An 18997-nucleotide genomic window follows, 5' to 3' on the forward strand; every position below is an offset into this window, starting at 1 on the left:
TTTGGATTTGTTTTGGTAGATCTTTTTCCTTCCCTCCCTCTTTGGCTCTCTCTTCCTGTGATTTGATGGTTGTGTTTAGTATCATGTTTGGATTTGTGTGTGGATTTGTGTGTGTGTGTGTGTATCTACTGTAGGTTTGGTTCCCATGAGGTTTTGATGTACAATATTGTTTTAAGTTGCTGATCTCTTAATTTCAAATGCATTTCCAATATCCTGCATTTGTGTACTCTCCTCTTTTCATTATTGCTGGTTTGGAGATCATATTTGTGTGTGGATGATTTCCTGTCTTTGCTGTATGTTTGTCTTAACCGGTGAGCTTTCCCATTCATAATTCTTGTTTCTAGTTGTGGCCTTTTATTCCCCCGAGAGAAGTTCCTTTAGCATTTGTTGTAAAGAGGGTTTGGTGGCGTTGGATTCTCGCAGCTTTTCCTTGTCTGTAAAGCGTTTGATTTCTCCATCAAATCTGAACGAGAGCCTTGCTGAGTAGAGTATTCTTGGTTACAGGTTTCCCCGTTTCATCACTTTAAATATACTGCGCCACTCCCTTCTGGCCTGCAGAGTTTCTACTGAAAAATCAGCTGATCATGGTATGGGGTTTCTTTGTGTGTTATTTGTTGCTTTTCATATTTTCTCTTTAATTGTTGTCAATTTGATCAATACGTGTCTCTCTGTTCCTCCTTTGGCTTATCTTGCATGGAACTCCGTGCTTCCTGTAGTTGAGTGAGTGTTTCCCTTCCCATATTAGGGAATTTTTCAGCTCTTACCTCTTCAAATATTTTCATAGGTCCTTCTCTCTCTCTCTCCTCCTCATAATGTGAAGTTTGGTCTCTTAGGCTGTCCTCATTTCTTTTCATCCTTCTTTCTTTCTTCTGTTCTGCAACAGTGATTTCCACCAATCTGTCTTTCAGTTCATGTATTCACTCTCCTGCCTCATTTATTCTATTGATTTCTTCCAGTGTGTTTTTCATTTCAGTCACTGTATTGTATTGTTCAATAATTATATTGCACTGTATTGTTCGTCTCTGTTCTTTAAATCTTCTAGATCTTTATTAAATGTTTCTTGTATCCTCTCAGTCTGTGCCTCCATTCATTTTCTGAGATTGTGGATCATCTTTACCACCATTGCCTTGAATTCTCTTCAAGGTTGATTGCCTATATTTACTTTGCTTAGTTGTTCTTCTGGGGCCTTATCTTGCTCCTTCATCTGGAGCATATTTTCCTGCCATCTCATTTTGTCTAACTTTCTATGTCCGTGGTCTCTGTTCCTCAGGTTGCAGAATTGTAATTTTTCTTGTTTCTGGTGTCTGCCCCCCTGGTGGGTGAACTTGGTTCAGGGGCTTGTGCAGGCTTCCTGGTGGGAAGGACTAGTACTTGCTACTGGTGGGTGGGGCTGTGTTTTGCCCTGCTGGTTGGCAGGGCCATGTCAAGGGATGTGTTTATAGGCAGTTGTTGGCTCAGCATGACTTTAGGCAACATGTTTGCTGATGAGTGGGACTTTTTCCAATTATTTTCCAGTTTGTTTGTTGCCCACCTTGTGGGTATGGGGTTAGTTGATTTTATTGTGAAACAGACATTCTAGCACTGGAGCCTGCAGGCTGTTGAGTAATGCCAGGTCTTGGTGCCCAAATGGCAACCTCCAGAAGATCTCACACTGATGAGTATTCCCTGGGGTGTCTGCCACCAGTGTGCTTGCCCTCACAGTGAGCCACACCTTCCTAGGATAGGATATTCCACCTTCCTAGTAGACCCTCCAGGCCCCCCAGGTAGGTCTGGCCCAGGCTCTTATGGAGTCATTGCTTTGCTCTGTGTCCCAGTGCACATGAAGCTTTGAATATGCACCCTGAGAGTGGAGTCTCCATTTTCCCCAGTCCTGTGGAGCTCCTGCATTCAAGTCCTGCTGGCCTTCAGAAGAAAATGCTCTCAGGGCTCTTTCCCCCAGTGCCAGATCTCCAGGCTGGGAAGCCTGATGTGGGGCTAGGGAGTCTCACTCTTGTGAGAGAATTTCTGAGAAATAATTATTTTCCAGGCTGTTGGTTGCTCACTTGGTGGTATGGGGTTTGATTTTATTGTGAAAGAGCCTCTCTTGACATCTCATTGTAGCTTCTCTGTCTTTGTGTGTAGAATATCTTTTCTGGTATGTCAAAGTCTTTTTTCATAAATGGTTGTTCAGCAGTTAGTTGTGATTTTGGTGTTTTCATTAGCGGAGGTATGCTCAAGTCCTTCTTCTCCACCATCTCATTTTTCATTCTATACAAGTTTTTTTTCAGTTGTAAATGCTACCATACTACATTAACCATGGTTGATTATATAAGTGAATGTGAAACCGCATAACGGGAGGGCTAACTATAAGTTTTACTTAGATATTCCACTGGGTGGAGGGTCAATGCCCTTAACCCCTGCACTGTTCAAAGATCCACTGTGAATAAACAGTCAAAATTTTAGAAGAATGGAGACAAAAACTGAGTTTAAAATGATTAATAATGGCAAACATAATTTATAGTAAAATTTATTGAGTATGAATAAATATAAAATTTGATTATTTAAAATAAAGGAAACACTTTTAAAAGAACTTCTTTATAAACTTAACAAAGGGAAAATTTTTAAGATATGAAAAGTCCTAACCAATAATAATTACAAAGTAAAAATGGATAAATGAGCTACATAAAAATGTATTGGGTATATATGAATAGAGGTGGGGCTCTCCTGATAGCTCAGCTGGTAAACAATCTACCTGCATTTCTGGGTCAGGAAGATCCCCTGGAGAAGGGATAGGCTACCCACTCCAGTATTCTTGGGCTTCCCTGGTGGCTCATATGGTAAAGAATCCTCCTGCAATGTGGGAGACCTCGGTTCAATCTCTGGGTTAGGAAGATCCCCTGGAGAAGGGCATGGCAACCCACTCCAGTATTCTTGCCTGGGGAATCCCTATGGACAGAGGAGTCTGGCAGGCTACAGTCTATGGGGTCACAAAGAGTTGGGCACGAGTGAGTGACTAAGCACAGCATGAATAAAAGTGAAATTCTGATTATCCAAAATATGATTAAGACAGTGAAAAGTAAAGCCACAGGGTGGGAGAAGATACTTGCATTAACTGAGAAAGGGTTTGTATGTGGGAGGTGTGTGTGTGTGTGTGTGTGTGTGTGTGTGTGTGTGTGTGTGTGTGTATGTCATGTCTATGTTATCTTAAATGTCATTGGGAAGCCAATGATTTTGAAAATCTACATGAAATTGACAAATCATTTTCCTCTAAACATTAAATAAATTGATTCTGTTTTCAAAAACATTCTATCAAGGACATCCCCATGCTCATAAAGCTTCACTGAACATCTCAACAAAATATTCAAAGAACACTACACGATATCTTCTGGAGAGGAGATGCTACCTATCTCCTTTATGAGACTAGCAAAGCCTCAAAGCCAAACCCAATAAAGACAATATGGGAAAGGAATATTACAGGCTAATATCACTTGAATATTAAGGTATGTCAAATAATTCAACAAGGAAAAGTAATATATCAGGATGAATTTGGGTTTATCCTAGGAGTGGGTGACTTTTTATTCAAACCCAATTGCTGTAAAACAACACATTGATTGATAAAAGGAGAAATGCCATTTGATTATTCAGTTGAAATAAACAAGCATTTGCTGAAGTTCATTAATTAAAATTCTAGCAAAGTATAAATAAAAAATAATGTTTTTAACCTGATAAAATGTCTCCATAAAAACCTCCAGCAATCATTATACTAATGTTGAAACACACAGTGTTTTTGCTTGAGAGCAAAACAATATAAGGACATGTGGATAGCCATAATCACCATTTCTCTTTAGTATTATGCTAGAGATTTTACACAGTGCACGTAAGCAGGAAATAGAAGTGAAAGGCATAAGGTCATGAAAAGCAGAAATAAAACTGAATATTTGAAATGCTATTATGTATGTAGAAAATGCCCAAGAACTTGCAGCTTAACTATTACAGTTAATAAGGCAGTTTGACAAATTTGCTGGGCCATAAAACCAACTTAAACATTAATTATATTTTGATATATACTATAATACTGTTGGAAATTTTGAGGAAGTTAACATTTAAATCATGTAAATTATCAAATAACTAAATATAAATCTAAAAGAAGTTGTGCGAGACCTCTTTGGTGAATATATGTATAAAATTAGAAGAAGAGACACTTAATAGGACCTAAGCATAGGGATATTCCACAGTGGTGTTTGAAAGAGAAAAAAAAAATTTTTTTTTAAGTCAATTCTCCAGAAAGTGTTCTATACAATTCATTGCACCTGAGAGGTATTTCATAGAACTTAATTGATTCTAAACAGATATGGAGAAACCAATGGCCAACATTAGCCAAGACAGTCTTGAAGAATGAGAATAAGATGGGAGGTCTTATTCTAGCAAATGAAGCCACAGTAATGAAGGTAGTGTGGTACTGATAGGGGCATAGACACATAGACTAATGGACAAGAAATAGAGATTCCACACACATTTAGACACTGATACACACATATTGGGAGAAGGAAATGGCGCCCCACTCCAGTACTCTTGCCTGGAAAATCCCATGGGCGGAGGAGCCTGGTAGGCTGCAGTCCATGGGGTTGCTAAGAGTCGGACATGACTGGGTGACTTCACTTTCACTTTTGACTTCCATGCATTGGAGAAGGAAATGGCAACCCACTCCAGTGTTCTTGCCTGGAGAATCCCAGGGACGCGGTGGGGGGGGGGGGGGGGGGGGGAGCCTGTTGGGCTCCCGTCTATGGGATTGCACAGAGTTGGACATGACTGAAGCGACTTAGCAGCAGCACACACACATTGAATGCTTGGTTTATAATGGAGGGTTTATGGCAGAGAGTGGGGAAAAGATTTTTTTTCTTTTTACTGCTCACTAAGTGGTTCTAGGACAATAAATGCCTCCATGATGTCCTATAAGAACACATATTTCACACCATGTCCAATAATCTGTCCTATGTGGATTATGGATCCAATTGTGAATATGTATTTGGAAATGTAATAATAACTTTATGATAGGTGAATATTTTCAATGCTGTATACAGAAGTATTAATCATTAATAAATGGAATGATGACTTAGACATCAAAGTAGAGAGAAACAAAAGCCAGAGTTTAGGGATTAGAGAGACCATTTGGGTAAAGAGGGGATATATGATGGTAGAGAGAGGTATGTATGCTTTTATTTTGTATTTTAATGAAATGTGACTGAACTGGACTGAAAGTGATATTTGAACAAATAGGATGGTGATATGTTTCACAATATCCATAGTTAGTTACATCTACTTCAGGCTGTTTTATTACATTTCCGTCAGTTACAATGTATTTTTCTTCTCTGGGATGTTGGGACACTAGCGGGGTGTTTCCCATCTCCTTCCTGGCTCCAAATGCCACCAACAGTCCAAGTCTTCTGGGCAGGCAGTTGTCAGGTGGTGCTGGGTCACTTCCCCTTCCCTCTTTTTGCTGCTACTTTGGTCAGAAACCAACATAGTTAGTCTTGACTTTGTAGGAGGCCAGTGTATTCCTGAAGCATTCTGGAAATCCTCAGGGCTGCCTTAAAATCACTCTTGGAAAGATGTTTTGGAAGCTCCTTGGGGATACTTTTACTGATCAGCTTGTGTTGCCCCCATGACTGTCTTCCCACCACATGTGAAATGAAAGACAAATGAAATAGACACACAACACTCCAAAAGCTATGAGATGCGGCAAAAGCAACTCTAAGAGGGGAGTTTAGTGCAGCACAGGCTTTCCTCCAGAGACAAGAGACATCTCGAATAAGTAAAGCTACTTATCGTCAAAAGGCATTTGTAAAAGAAGAGCAAAGTCCAAAGTCAGGAGAAGGAAGGAAGTAATAAAGACTGGAGAGGAAATAAAGCAAATAATGGAAATAAAATCAATATAACCAAAAGCTGACTTTTTTGAAGGGACAATTAATAAACTTTCAGCCAGACTCACGAAGAAGAAAAGAGAGAGGACGCAAGTAAACAAAATAAGAAATGAAAGAGGAGAAATAACAACTGACATCATGGAGATACAAAAAATCATAAGCAAATACTACAGACAGCTATATGCCAGCAAATTGGTCAACCTAGAAGAAACAGACAAATTTCTAGAAAGATACAACTTGCCAAGACTGAATCAAGAAGAGATGGATAATTGGAACTGACTGATTACTAGTAGTAACATCAAATTTCTAAATAAAAGCACTCCTAGCAATCAAAAGTCCAACACCAGACAATGTCACAAGAGTATTATACCAAACATATAAGAGTTAATATCTATCCTTCTCAAACTATTCCAAAAGTTTAAAGAGGAAGATACACTCTCAAATTCACTGCATGAGGGCATCACTGAAAGTGAGGTGAAAGTGTTAGTTGCTCAGTCATGTCCAACTCTTTGTGACCCCATAGACTGTAGCTCTCCAGGCTCCTTTGTCCATGGAATTCTCCAGGTAAGAATACTGGAGTGGGTTGCCATTCCCCTTTCCAGAGGATCTTCCATACCCAGGGATCGAACCTGGGTCTGCTGCATTGCAGGCAGATTCTTTACTGTATGAGCCACAAGGGAAACCTGAGAGCACCATTACTGTAGTACCAAAAAAAAAAAAAATTATAGGCCAGTAGCTTTGATGAAGAAGGCAATGGCGACCCCAGTACTCTTGCCTGGAAAATCCCATGGACAGAGGAGCCTGGTAGGCTGCAGTCCATGGGGTTGCTAAGAGTCGGACACGACTAAGCAACTTCACTTTCACTCTTCACTTTCATGCTTTGGAGAAGGACATGGCAACCCACTCCAGTGTTCTTGCCTGGAGAATCCCAGGGATGAAGGAGCCTGGTGGGCTGCCGTCTATGGGGTCACACAGAGTTGGACACGACTGAAGCGACTTAGCAGCAGCTTTGATGAATATAGATTTGAAAAATCCTTAACAAAATATTAACAAGCCATATCCAACAACATATAAGAAGGATCATATAATGTGATCAAGTTGTTTTATTCCAGGGACAGAAGGACAATTCATCATTCACAAACCAATGGATGTGATACACCGTGTTATCAAAGTACATAAAAATCACATGATCATCTCAATAGATGAGGAAGAATCACTTGATAAAATTCAACATCCACTGATTAAAAACTCTTAGCAAAGTGGGCATACAGGGAAATATCTCAACACAATAAAGGTCATTTATGACAAACTCAGTTGAGAATGTCCATTTCTATTTCACATAGTATTAGAAGTATCAGCCACAGCATAAGACAAGGGGAAAAAAAAGCATGTAAATTGGAAGTGAAGAAGTAAAACTGCAAATGACAAGATACTTCATATGGAAATCCTAAAGTCTCCATCCCTAAACTATTAGAATTAATAAATGAATTTGGCATAGTTGCATGATACAAGATTAATACACAGAAATCTGTTGCTTTTCTACACACCAGCAATTAACCACCATAAAGAGAAAATAAAACAATCCTATTTAAAATAGGAAGCAATTTAAATCTATTTAGAATAGATGCAATTCTATTGCATCAAAAAGAATAAAATTAAGGAATAAACTTATCCAAGGAAGTAAAGAAAACTATAAAACATTGATGAAGGAAATTGGAGATGATAAAAAGAAATGGAAAAATATCTGGTGTCCTTAGAGCAGAAGAATTAATATTGTTAAAATAACCTTACTACCCAAAGCAATCTACAGACTTAATGCAATCCTTATCAAAACACTCATGAGATTTTCCACAGCACCAGGAAAAATAACCTTAAAATTTACATGGAACCACAAAAGACCCCAAATTGCCAAGGCAATCTTGAGGAAAAAATAGCAGAGTTTGGAGTTACCATCCTCCCTGACTTCAGAATGCTTTACAAAACTACAGTAATCCAAATAGCACAGTGTTACATGCTTAGTCACTCAGTCGTGTCTGATTCTTTGTGACTCTATGGATGGTGGCCCACCAGACTCCTCTGTCCATGGGATTTCCCAGGCAAGAATACTGGAGTGGGTTGCCATTTCCTCCTCCAGGGAATCTTTCCGACCCAGGGATCGAACACAGGTCTCCTGCATCTCTTGAATTGACAGGTGGATTCTTTACCACTGCACCATCTGGGAAGCATGCTGCTGCTGCTGCTAAGTCGCTTCAGTCGTGTCCGACTCTGTGTGACCCCATAGACGGTAGCCAATGAGGCTCCCCTGTCCCTGGGATTCTCCAAGCAAGAACACTGGAGTGGGTTGCCATTTCTTTCTCCAATGCGTGAAAGTGAAGTTGCTCAGTCGTGTCCGACTCTTAGCGACTCCATGGACTGCAGCCCACAAGGCTCCTCTGTCCATGGGATTTTCCAGGCAAGAGTGCTGGAGTGGGGTGCCATTGCCTTCTCTGGGGAAGCATGCTACTGGCATAAAAACAGACATATATATCAATGAAACAGGACATAGAGCCCACACAACTATGGTCCGTTAATCTATGACAAGAGAGGCAAGACTCTATAATGGAGAAAGACCAACCTTTTCAACAAGTATTTCTGGGAAAACTAGACAGCTCCATGTAAAAAGGCGAGATGAGATACTTCCTCACATCATATGTAGAAATAAACCCCAAATGGTTTGCAGATCCAAATGTAAGAACTGAAACCATAAAATTCGTAGAAGAGAACATAGGCAGAACACTGCCTATTATAACAATATTTTTTTGGATTTATCTTCTAAAGCAAAAGAAATATAAGCAAAAATAAACAAATGGGACCTAATTAAACATGAAAACTTCTGCATAGCAAACAAAACAAACTAAACAAAAGAAAAGGCAACCTATGAAATGGGAAAAAATATTTGCCAATGATATAATTGACATGAGATTAATATCCAAAATATACCAACAACTCATATAGAAAAAACAACTAACCAAATCAAGAAATGGGCAGAAAACCTGAATAGACATTTTTTTTCCCCTAAAGACGACATACAAATGAATAGTTATCACATGAAAAGATATTCAACACGCAAATCAAAACAGCAATCAGTTCAGTTCAGTTCAGTCGCTCAGTTGTGTCCGACTCTTTGCGACCCCATGAATCACAGCACGCCAAGCCTCCCTGTCCATCACCAACTCCCGGAGTTCACTCAGACTCACCTCCATCGAGTCAGTGATATCATCCAACCATCTCATCCTCTGTTATCCCCTTCTCCTCCTGTCCCCAATCCCTCCCAGCATCAGAGTCTTTTCCAATGAGTCAACTCTTTGCATCAGGTGGCCAGAGTATTGGAGTTTCAGCTTCAGCATCATTCCTTCCAAAGAACATCCAGGACTGATCTTCAGAATGGACTGGTTGGATCTCCTTGCAGTCCAAGGGACTCTCAAGAGTCTTCTCCAACACCACAGTTCAAAAGCAATGAATTATTACAGAAATGAAAATTAAAAGAGCAATAACATCACCTTAAACCTGCAAAAACGGCTATCATAGAAAAGTACACAAATAACAAATGTTGGAGAGGACATGGAGAAAGGGGAACCCTCTTACACTGTAAGTGGGGTGTAAGCTGGTACAGCCACTATGGAAAGCAATATGAGAGTTCCTCAAAAAGATAAAAAGAGAACTTCCATATGATCCAACAATTCTAATCTTGGGTATATATCCAGAAAAAACAAAACACTAACTGAAAAGGGACATGTACCCCTGCATAACTTACAATAGCCAATATTTGGAAGAACCCCAAGTGCTGATTAACAAATGAATGGATAAAGAAAATGTGGTATACCTATACAATGGAATATTACTTGGCCATAAAAAGAATGAAATTCCACCATTTGCAGCAAGGTGGATGAATCTAGAGAATATTAAGATTAGTGAAATAATTTAGAAGAAAAATTCTATATATCACTTATATGAGGAATCTAAAAGATATTACAAGTGCATGTATATGCAATGTTGAAACAGACTCACAGATATGAAAACCAAACTAGTGGTTACTAAAGGAGAGAGGGAAGGGGAGAGGCATTTAGGGGTGTATGACAAAGAGCCACAAACCACTATGTACAAAATAGATATGCAACGAGGATATATTGTACAGCACAGGAAATTATAGCCACTATCTTATAATAACTTTAAATGGAGTATAATTTGCAAAATACTGAGTCATTATGCTATACACCCAAAACAAATAATGTAAATCAACTGCACTTCAATAAAAAGACATAAAAATCTAAAAGCAAAAACAAATAAATGAAAATTCATCTACTTAAATCTGATTTTTCTATAAAAATAAGCAGAAAAAAATTGAGGGCCATGATCCTTCTAAACAGCACACAGTATTAAGTGCTGTGGTAGAGAGGATCTGGCAGTTTAGCAGAACCAGATCGTATGTCCCTGTGATCTGGGGAACATAGTGAACTGTACTGTCCGTCCCCCTTGAGCACAGGCATGCCTCTGGCACAGTCACAGTAAACGGGAGGTGAATGAAATGCCGTGAGCCTCATGCCGAGCTGAAGCAACTCCCACGCTTGACCATCCAGCTTCTTCCTTTCCCAGGGTCTGGCACAGATGAACACGGGGAACTTGAAAGCATCTTTAGGGGACTGAGTCTGGATCCCTTAGCTTTGGGCTGACCATGTAATTTATTGCCCAGACCAGCACACTTGAGAGTGAAAGTGGGTACTGCTCACCAGGAATATGCACTTGGGACTGTCCCTGAGCAAGAGAGAGAATTCATTGTGCCAGCCATGAAATGCTAACATTGATCTGTTGGAATAGTCAGTTATCTTAACTAACACATCTGCCAGCTTCCTTAACCCTGCCTTTTTCTAACATGGAATTTTAAAACATACAGTTATTTTATGAATGATACATTTTAAAATAGTGAATAAGTTAAAAGCAGAAAAAAGAAAACTGTCAGCCTTAATTGCACCATTTAACTGACTACTGTTAACACATCTATTCCCATCCAGGTTTTTTACATGTTTATTTTTTATAGGTGTGGTTACAATACATTCAGTTTTGAATCCTATAGTTCATTCAACAAACATTTTCCTCATTTTATTAAAGAAATTGTTAGTGAAGATCATTTTAGAATCTCATTCGTATTTTTAAAAAGACACTTAAATTATCTAAGGACTTCCCTGGTGGCCCAGAGGTTAAAGCGTCTGTCTACAATGTGGGAGACCTGGGTTCAATCCCTGGGTTGGGAAGATCCCCTGGAGAAGGAAATGGCAATCCACTCCAGTACTATTGCCTGGAAAATCCCATGCACCGAGGAGCCTGGTAGGCTACAGTCCATGGGGTCACAAAGAGTTAGACACGACTGAGCAACTTCACTTCACTTATCTAAGTCATGCATAACTGTTGCAGAAAATTAGGTAAATGGTTGTGTAGGAAGGAAAAAAGCCTAAATGGAAAATGTCTGTATAAGCAAAAATTGACTGTAGTATGTACAGCTTTTAATCTGCTTTTGACTTAAATCTAGTAACCATTCTTTCATGTGGCAATTGTAATTCTGTATCATGACTTTAAAATTTCCACTGTGTTCAAAGTGATGAAAAAATTTTAAAAGCAAATCCCCATTTAATTCTGGGTTAATTAGTATTTCTTAAGATTTGACTTGTGTAACTTTTGGGGGCATTACCTTCTGTACTTTTCCTGGTATAGTTGATGACTACATCAGATTCTTCTTTTCTGTTCTTTTTCGTTAAGGATATTTGTGTACAAGGTGTTAACCTGCATTTTCTCAGTGTCTATTCTAATCTCACTAGTATCGTTTGTGTCAATCTTTTCCAGTCATAGAAGTAAAGATTATTAATATTTCAATTTGCATTAATTAGTGAGCTTTCACGTCCCCCAAATGTCTATTCAGTTTTTACAAATGAATTTCCTATTAATATTCCTAGCCTAGTTTACTTTCCTTTGTTTTCTCTACCTAGTTTTTTTTTCTTTTGTTTTCTTAGCCTGGTTTTCTAGAGTAGTGGATAAAGCAGATAATAATGACAGCATAATATATAATGCAAGTGTGCCGTATTTTACCATCTTCCTATTTTGGACATTAATACTGATTCTAATTTGAGGTCTATTATTAAATAATGGTGTGATGAACATTTAGGTGAGTAACCCCCATATACACACACACATTTTAGATCTTATGTATGTTAAAGTTCTAGAAATAAAAATCACTAGATCAAAGAAAGAAAGAATGTAAAAATATTTGGAAATCATTTTAAGGAAATATATAGCCTCAAGCAGTTCTGTGATCATGATGCTATAGCATCGTAAGGTAATAGTTTTTCTTCCTAATATATCTCATACTATGTTAAATGGTTCCGTCAGGTGTAAGGGGGAAGACTAACTCATCAGACACTGTCTCTTGAGGGCACACATCCTTGCCTGGGGTGGTGGATGTCCTTGACCACTCTGCCTTACTCCCTGGGCTTCTGTGGAGCTCTTCAGGACTGGCTTTCTGGGCTCTCTACATTCCTTTTGTGTGAAGACATCTCCCAAGAGTGTCATCATCTACTGCGGGGACCCAAAGTTGTCCCCTGGCTTATGCACACCTTACCCCTTTCTTGTTCACCTTCACGCATACGTTCAGCTCTTTGCTCACCTGTGCCCTTGCTGGTACTGTGAGCTCCAGGATTAGACGTGGCAGATGGATGTAGGGATGGTCTTGTGTGAAAACTAAGTGTTCATTTGTTTTTCACCTTAGTTTTCAACATGCTGGATTTTACTTTTCATATTCATGTGCTTTATTATTCTGTTTAGTGAAGTTCTTTCTGTTTGTTTCTTTTTGTTGTTGTGAAGTTTCTTCTCTTCTCAATGCTGATCTCACTCGATTCACTGTTTGCCCAGTTACCATGAATTTGATGTGTTCTATCATCCTCAATTCACTGGCGGTGCTGTTTAAAGGATTCAAGACATCTGGGTCACAATGAACTGTCTTACCAATTAAATGTGGCATCTCATAGATTTGCAAACTGAGGTTCATGCTTCCACATGTAAGATAACAAAAGAGGCTATTCCAGGAGTCTCTTCCCTCCCTCCCCTCCAGACATGGACTCCATGGAGCACAGACTAGAAACCCCAGGACCTGTGGGTCTCCAAGCCTCTTCCAATTTCACATTGCCCTTCTGGAATCAAACAAGATTATGCATGTGAAACTCTAATGTACAATCCAGCTAAAATACAGAGAAAGTAATTATTTTCAAGACAAGATTTCTTCCAGATTCCAAATACAGGTCTATCTGTGCCAAACTGAACTTCCTTGTGGAAGGAGAGGAACCACAGAAATTTAAAGGAAATTTCTTACCACTAAAAGTTTCCTGATGGCAGAGACGGAGCTTGTTATGTTCTGGCACAAAGAGAAAGATCAATATTTGATCTACTGATGGATGGCAATATCATACTTTCCCACCCAGCAGCCCTGGATCCCTGTGGCTCACAAAGCTGCCATAACCCGGTTGCCAGCAGGGGGAGTCAGAGGCCCAATGCCAGGCCAGGCTGAAAGGGCTGAGGCCTCTCAGTACCTCTACAGGCCTTGGTGGTGGTTGAGCCCCTGGGGATGTTGGGCTAGACCCAGTGCCTGAGGTGGCCCTTCCCAGGTGGGAGGTGGGTCCTGGCTCCTCTGATAAGCAGAAGGTACTGGATGGGAGGTTAGGTATGGCAGGGACCGTGGCTCAAAACCAGGTGAGCTGGAAGGGAAAGGAGCTGGTGGCTAGAGCACCCAGGTGGAAAACAGGGGCTGGTGTGGGACGGTACACAGGGCGCAAGGTTGACTGAGTCCCGTGTTGGGCCTGGGGCAGGGTGTGGAGATGGGACCTGAGTGAGGCTGAGGACCATCATGGGAACATGTCTGCCTCCTAAGCTCCAGACAGTTCCAGTATGGGAGCAGCCTGCCCTCATAGGAGAGAGAGAGGCTCTGGAGACAGGAATCTGAGTGCCCATGGCATGGCCCCCTGACCTGCTAGGTCCCTAGAGTTATTCTCCGTCCTCTGACCTGTTCTTTGCTAAATTGTTGAGGGGTTGGTGACAGTGTTTGGCTTAGAGAGGTAAGAAATTTCTAACACGAAGAGAGGACCATTTTGGGGAGAATTTGTCCTTTTTAAGGAATTGCCCTTTAGATTCATCCCTGGCAGAAGGCTAAGCACCAAAGAGATTTTCTTGCTTTGGCTAAGCACCAGATCATTTGCTCAATGATTTCTCATTGAGGAATCAATGAGATTCTATACAGACAGCATGGGATTTAGGGAGGAGTGAGGCCTAGGGTGGCTTAGTGGTAAAGAATTTGCCTGCCAAGCAGGAGATGCAAGAGACGCAGATTCGATCCCTGGGTCGGGAAGATCCCCTGGAGAAGGAAATGGCAACCCATTCCAGTGTTTGTGCCTGGTAAATCCCATGGACAGAGGAGCCTGGCAGGCCACAGTCCATGGGGTCCCAAAGAGTGGGACACGACTTAGCAGCAGAGGGCTAGGGAGGAAGGAGGAAGTAAAACCCAGAACTGACAGCAGAGGGTGTCCTGGAGCCGCGTGGTTATGTATTGAGGTGGTTCCACGAATAAATAGGAATTCAGTCACCATTGCTTTAGAGATCCCATTTATTGTGGCCCTGTGATCCCACTGCCAATCCCTATGGGATTCTTGCTGCTGCCCCAGGACAGTGGTCAGTGCAGAGAAAGGTCAGTCTCAAGCTGCTGTTAGAGCTGCTTCATTGTTCTCTTTATCCAGGGCAGGAAGTGTGAGACCTGGGTGAAGATTCCTGGAGGTTTCCCATTCTCCTTTCCATAGAAGAAAATACCATGGACCACTTTTTTACACACGAGGGGTCCACCGGAGTCACCCTGTGGGCAGAGAGATAAGGGCTGAGCAGGCCTCCTTGCTCTGTCTTCCCTGCCACCAGGGCTGGGTGGTCTCAGCCAGGGGCTGTGGGGAAGACCCAGGCCCAGGGAGGCCTGGTCACGTCCTGGTCCTGGGGCTCCAGCCTGACTCTGACTGTTCTTAGCAGCTGGACTCAAGTCTACCTTTCTGTGAAATTTTCTCCTGGAAACTGTGGTGATAAGAAAGCTGTGGGATGACTGATGCTTCCTGACCAACTCAGGAAAAAAAAGGCAACACGTTGGATTCAAGGAGCAGGCTGCCAAAGCTCTTAGCTGAGGATGAAGATACGGCCTCTGCCCTACCCATACCTCCCGGGTCTGTGTGCTTAGATGCAGGAAAACTGACCTTGAAGCCGGTCTTCACTTTCTTTGGGTCCCCGACACAAATCTGGGTGGCCCGGCTGTAGTGCCTGGGGTAGAGGGATTCGCACACCTGATCCTCCTGCACCGTCACCTCTGCCTCCTGCAGCGTGGTGGCTGGAGTGCCCGGGGCCACCTGCCCCCAGCCGGCCAGACTGCACACCTGTCCTGGCTTCACCCGGGCCTTGGCCTTGGGCAGACTAAGGGGCTTCACAGCTGACGTCTGCTTGGCCTTTCTTTCCAGCTGATGGGAAGAGACAAGAGTCTGGCTTAGCCAGTGATTCTCTGGCCTGGATGCCATGATGAGACTGCATGGACCCCATCTCTCACCTCCCCCCTGAGACTGGTCAGGCGGCCAGGATGGGAAGGAAGAAAGAGGCAGGAGATCCTGGGAGATCTATGATCTGATTCCAGGAGGGCAGGGCCAGTGGGGAGTTTTCCTTGCCTGCAGTAACATGATGTCGTTGGAGAAGTTCTCAGGATTATAGTCTGGGTGGCGGATGGCCCTCTTCACCCCGATGACCTGCTGGGTCCTCTCCTGCTGTTTGATGTTGTGGGCCCCCAGGGTGACGTTGATTGAGCTGCATGGAGAGCAGAGCAGGGGTGTGGGGATCATGGGGTCACTGGAGATACAGCCCAGGAGCTGTGACAGGCAGCGGACTCCAGGGCAGGGCAGCAGCTGAGGGGGAATTGAGGTGACAGAGGTCCTGGGCTGAGTGACTCTGGGCCCTGTGCTTCTCAGGGACATGAGGGCAGGGCTCCCGGGAGCTTTCTCAGCGATATTGTGAAGTGACTCTGAGTCTGGGTTTTGGCTCCCACTGCATACTCTCATCCTTCTCTGATGCTATATTTGGCCATTGTGGATCGACCCTTCTCACACCTGCCTCTTGTTCTCACCTCCAACCCACTGACCTCAAAACTTTACTTGTCCTGTTTCTCAGCTTTTCATCACCCTAGTCCTGCTTGTAAGATGGCTTATTTGATGAGCTCCTGTGGTCCTGATTTCCAGGATCCTGGGGTGAGGGAGGGGTACCCCTGGGCTCAGCTCCTGGGGAGAGGACGGGTCCCTGTCCAGGCCTCAGGTAGGGTAGGCTGGCTACTGCCCCTCACCTTCCTCTGCAGTGAGCAGCTGTCAGAACAAAGTCCTTTTGTATGAGAACACCACCACACCTCTTCCAACCGTTCTCACCCAGATGCTGAACCAAAGCCATGTAGGGGCGGGAGTGGGGCTTGGCCTCATGGCCCCCAATGATCTCCTCTGAAAGAAAAGGCTGAAAGATGGGGAGATGGGGGAGGCTATGGTTAGAAGGAAGATTTGGGAAGGTGGCAGTCAAGGTGGGTCGACAGTGCTCAACAGACACTAGGGGAGAGTCCCCCCAGGTTCTCACTGCAGTGGGATAACATTTTCTGAAACCCAAACCTCAGTATTGTTCCCTATGTCCTGATTCACACACACATATGGAGGGCCCCGAGACTGCCTTCCCGAGGGTGGAGCCCAGAAGATCATGGATGGGACCCCTGATGAGCCCTCACTCTCATGGAGTCTCCTGGACCCCTCTGAGCCTCTGCTAACGTCCTGATGGTACCATTTTCTAATAATCCACCTATGGGTTTATGGAGTTGGATTTTCTAAAATCCTCATGTTCTAGAGCATAATGCATCCCAGGATCTCAGTAAATATCTGTTGACTGGACACGTGAATGGCCTCCAATTAGCTTTTGGCTGGGGTTTGGTGGGGATAGTACTGGTGGGATTTAAGACCAAAGGGATAGGGGAGGACACTGCCCAAAACAGTGGGGGGCAGAAAATGAACAGCTTGGGGCCTGGGGAAGAGTAACGACACCCAGAGAGCTTTGGGTGCTGCCATCTAGCCATTTCTGACCAGTCACACCCTGGGCTCCTCTCCTGGGCAGGAGTGAAGGGTGGGGAAACTGACAAGTTTCTCTGGTTCTTAAGCTGGGTCCACTGATACCTCCCGTGCTGTGGATGGTTCGTCTGAGGTGCCCTTTCCTGGCTGGACGGAAGAAGTTTCTTACTAGTGTGTTGTAGCTTCACATCCTCCACCAAATGCACAGCCCGCTTTCCCGATGCTGAGAGAGGCTAAGAGCTACAGAAGCTTTCAGTGAAGGCTTGCTTCCTACCATCCATCCTTGCTGAATGTCTATGCAGCATAGAACTTGTAGTCTCAGTTGGGATGGGACCTGGTTCAGAAATTGGAGCTGAGCAGAAGGGCCAGGACTGCAGAGGTTTAGTGAGATGGGCTACCCTGTAGGGAATGGGGACGGTCACTCACGTGTCCCAGCCCGGGAGGCAGAAGAAAGGCCATCAGGAGCAGGGGTAGCTGCATCCTCCAGAAGATTTGCCCAGGTCAGAGCTGCTGGGGTTTCTTCCTTCCAGATACAAAGCACAGGGGAAGGAAGCAGGGAGGCTCAGTGCCCCCACAGACCCCCCAGAGCTGTGCTTCCCACTGCCGGGTGTGAGCATGCCACGTGGGCCCATGTTCTCTGCTGTGGGATAGGTGAGAACGGCTGTCACCTCACTTGCCCTCCCACTGCAGAGTCACAGGGTGGGAGGAACAGCAAGGAGGTGGAGGCTGTGTTGCAGCCAGGGGAGGAGCTGTGTCCCCAGAGGCCCTCAGTGACTCAGTCACGAGGGGCTGCATTTCTCCCCTCTTGGGTCTTCTTTGATTCTGGGGAAAGCATGAAGAACTACCCAATAGGCGAGGGTCAGGGATACAGCGACATGGCTCCTGTACTTGGGAAGCTCAGGGGCTGGAGGAGACCTAGAATCTGTGGGCAGAGGACACGTGCGTGAGGACCACGGCGCGAGGCTCTGCTTGGGGCCAAGGGTGAGGCAGAGACCGCACTTGCTCGAGGAGCAGCGAGACCTGGACTCACCCAGTGGCCCAAACAGCAGCCCCACTTCCTGTCTCGCAGGGTTCCAGCCTCACATTTTTGGAGGATTTAGAATCTCTTGTTTAAATATAAGTATTCTGTAACAAAGAGAGCCTTTCTTATCCGAAAATTTTGAACGAAAGTCCTGGACTTGATATTCACTGAAACAGAACAAACCATCACTGGGTCCTTCGGCAATGAGGGACAGGATTGGGTTGTGCTGAGGTATCCAGTGCCCCTCAAGCTCATCTGGCGGCTGTCCCACCCGAATCAGGGTGTTTGTGAGTCAGGAGGGGCTTCCTCTCCAGCAATGCTGGTGACTGGTGAGTGGGGAAGGGGAAACAGATGCCCATCATCTAATCCTTACTCCCCACTAAGTATTCTCTGTCCAGAGTCCAGAGAGCCACATCTCAGATGTCTCTGGGCCTGGCCATCCTAAACATGTGCAGATGACCCAACACTCTCCCCAGTATGAGGACAGAAGAGAGAGGAATGGAAAGGACGGCATGAGGAGCGCTGAACAACCCAACCCCAAGGGAGTTGAAGCAAGAGCATCTTATGAATAAATAGAAAAACGGTGAAAGGAAATGTGCCTCCGCATTACTGACGGTGATCTGGGGGTGGAGGGACTGCACTGCGCTTACTTTTCTTATCCATATGTGCTGTATTTAGTTGTCTTTCTGTGATGAATGGGCAGAGGAGCCTGGAGGGCGACAGTCATAGGGTCACAAAGAATCTGACACGCCTGCAGTAACTTCGCACCCTTGCACGCACCATGTTGAGTATGTTCCATTTATGAGGAGTATATTTTGATGAATATGTGTTACTTTCTGCCAGAACACATTTTGCGATAGTTGAAGCTCACTCTCCATTCAAATGTTCAGCAA

At 43.6% G+C, this 18997-nt stretch overlaps 1 protein-coding gene across 1 annotated transcript; it reads right to left on the minus strand.

Moving 5' to 3' along the window:
- Nucleotides 1-14559: 14559 nt before the first annotated feature.
- LOC114109030 (granzyme H-like) lies at nt 14560-17726 on the minus strand. The gene is made up of 5 exons (XM_027957214.2): nt 17510-17726; nt 16327-16487; nt 15662-15797; nt 15203-15460; nt 14560-14820 (listed from the first exon to the last, which is right to left on the minus strand). Exons 1-5 carry the CDS (start codon nt 17561-17563, stop codon nt 14677-14679), a joined length of 753 nt encoding a protein of 250 aa, XP_027813015.1. The 5' UTR covers nt 17564-17726; the 3' UTR covers nt 14560-14676.
- Nucleotides 17727-18997: the final 1271 nt, after the last annotated feature.

This window comes from Ovis aries, chromosome 18 (genome assembly GCF_016772045.2).
Source record: "Ovis aries strain OAR_USU_Benz2616 breed Rambouillet chromosome 18, ARS-UI_Ramb_v3.0, whole genome shotgun sequence".
Classification (NCBI taxonomy): Eukaryota; Metazoa; Chordata; class Mammalia; order Artiodactyla; family Bovidae; genus Ovis; species Ovis aries.

Coding starts and splice junctions, on each gene's coding strand:
- LOC114109030 (XM_027957214.2), bottom strand. CDS start 17,563: ATGCAGCTACCCCTGCTCCTGATGGCCTTTCTTCTGCCTCCCGGGCTG. Junction 15,461..15,661: donor ACGACATCATGTTACTGCAG/GCAAGGAAAACT, acceptor TCTTCCCATCAG/CTGGAAAGAAAGGCCAAGCA. Junction 14,821..15,202: donor AAGTGAAGACCGGCTTCAAG/GTCAGTTTTCCT, acceptor CTCTGCCCACAG/GGTGACTCCGGTGGACCCCT.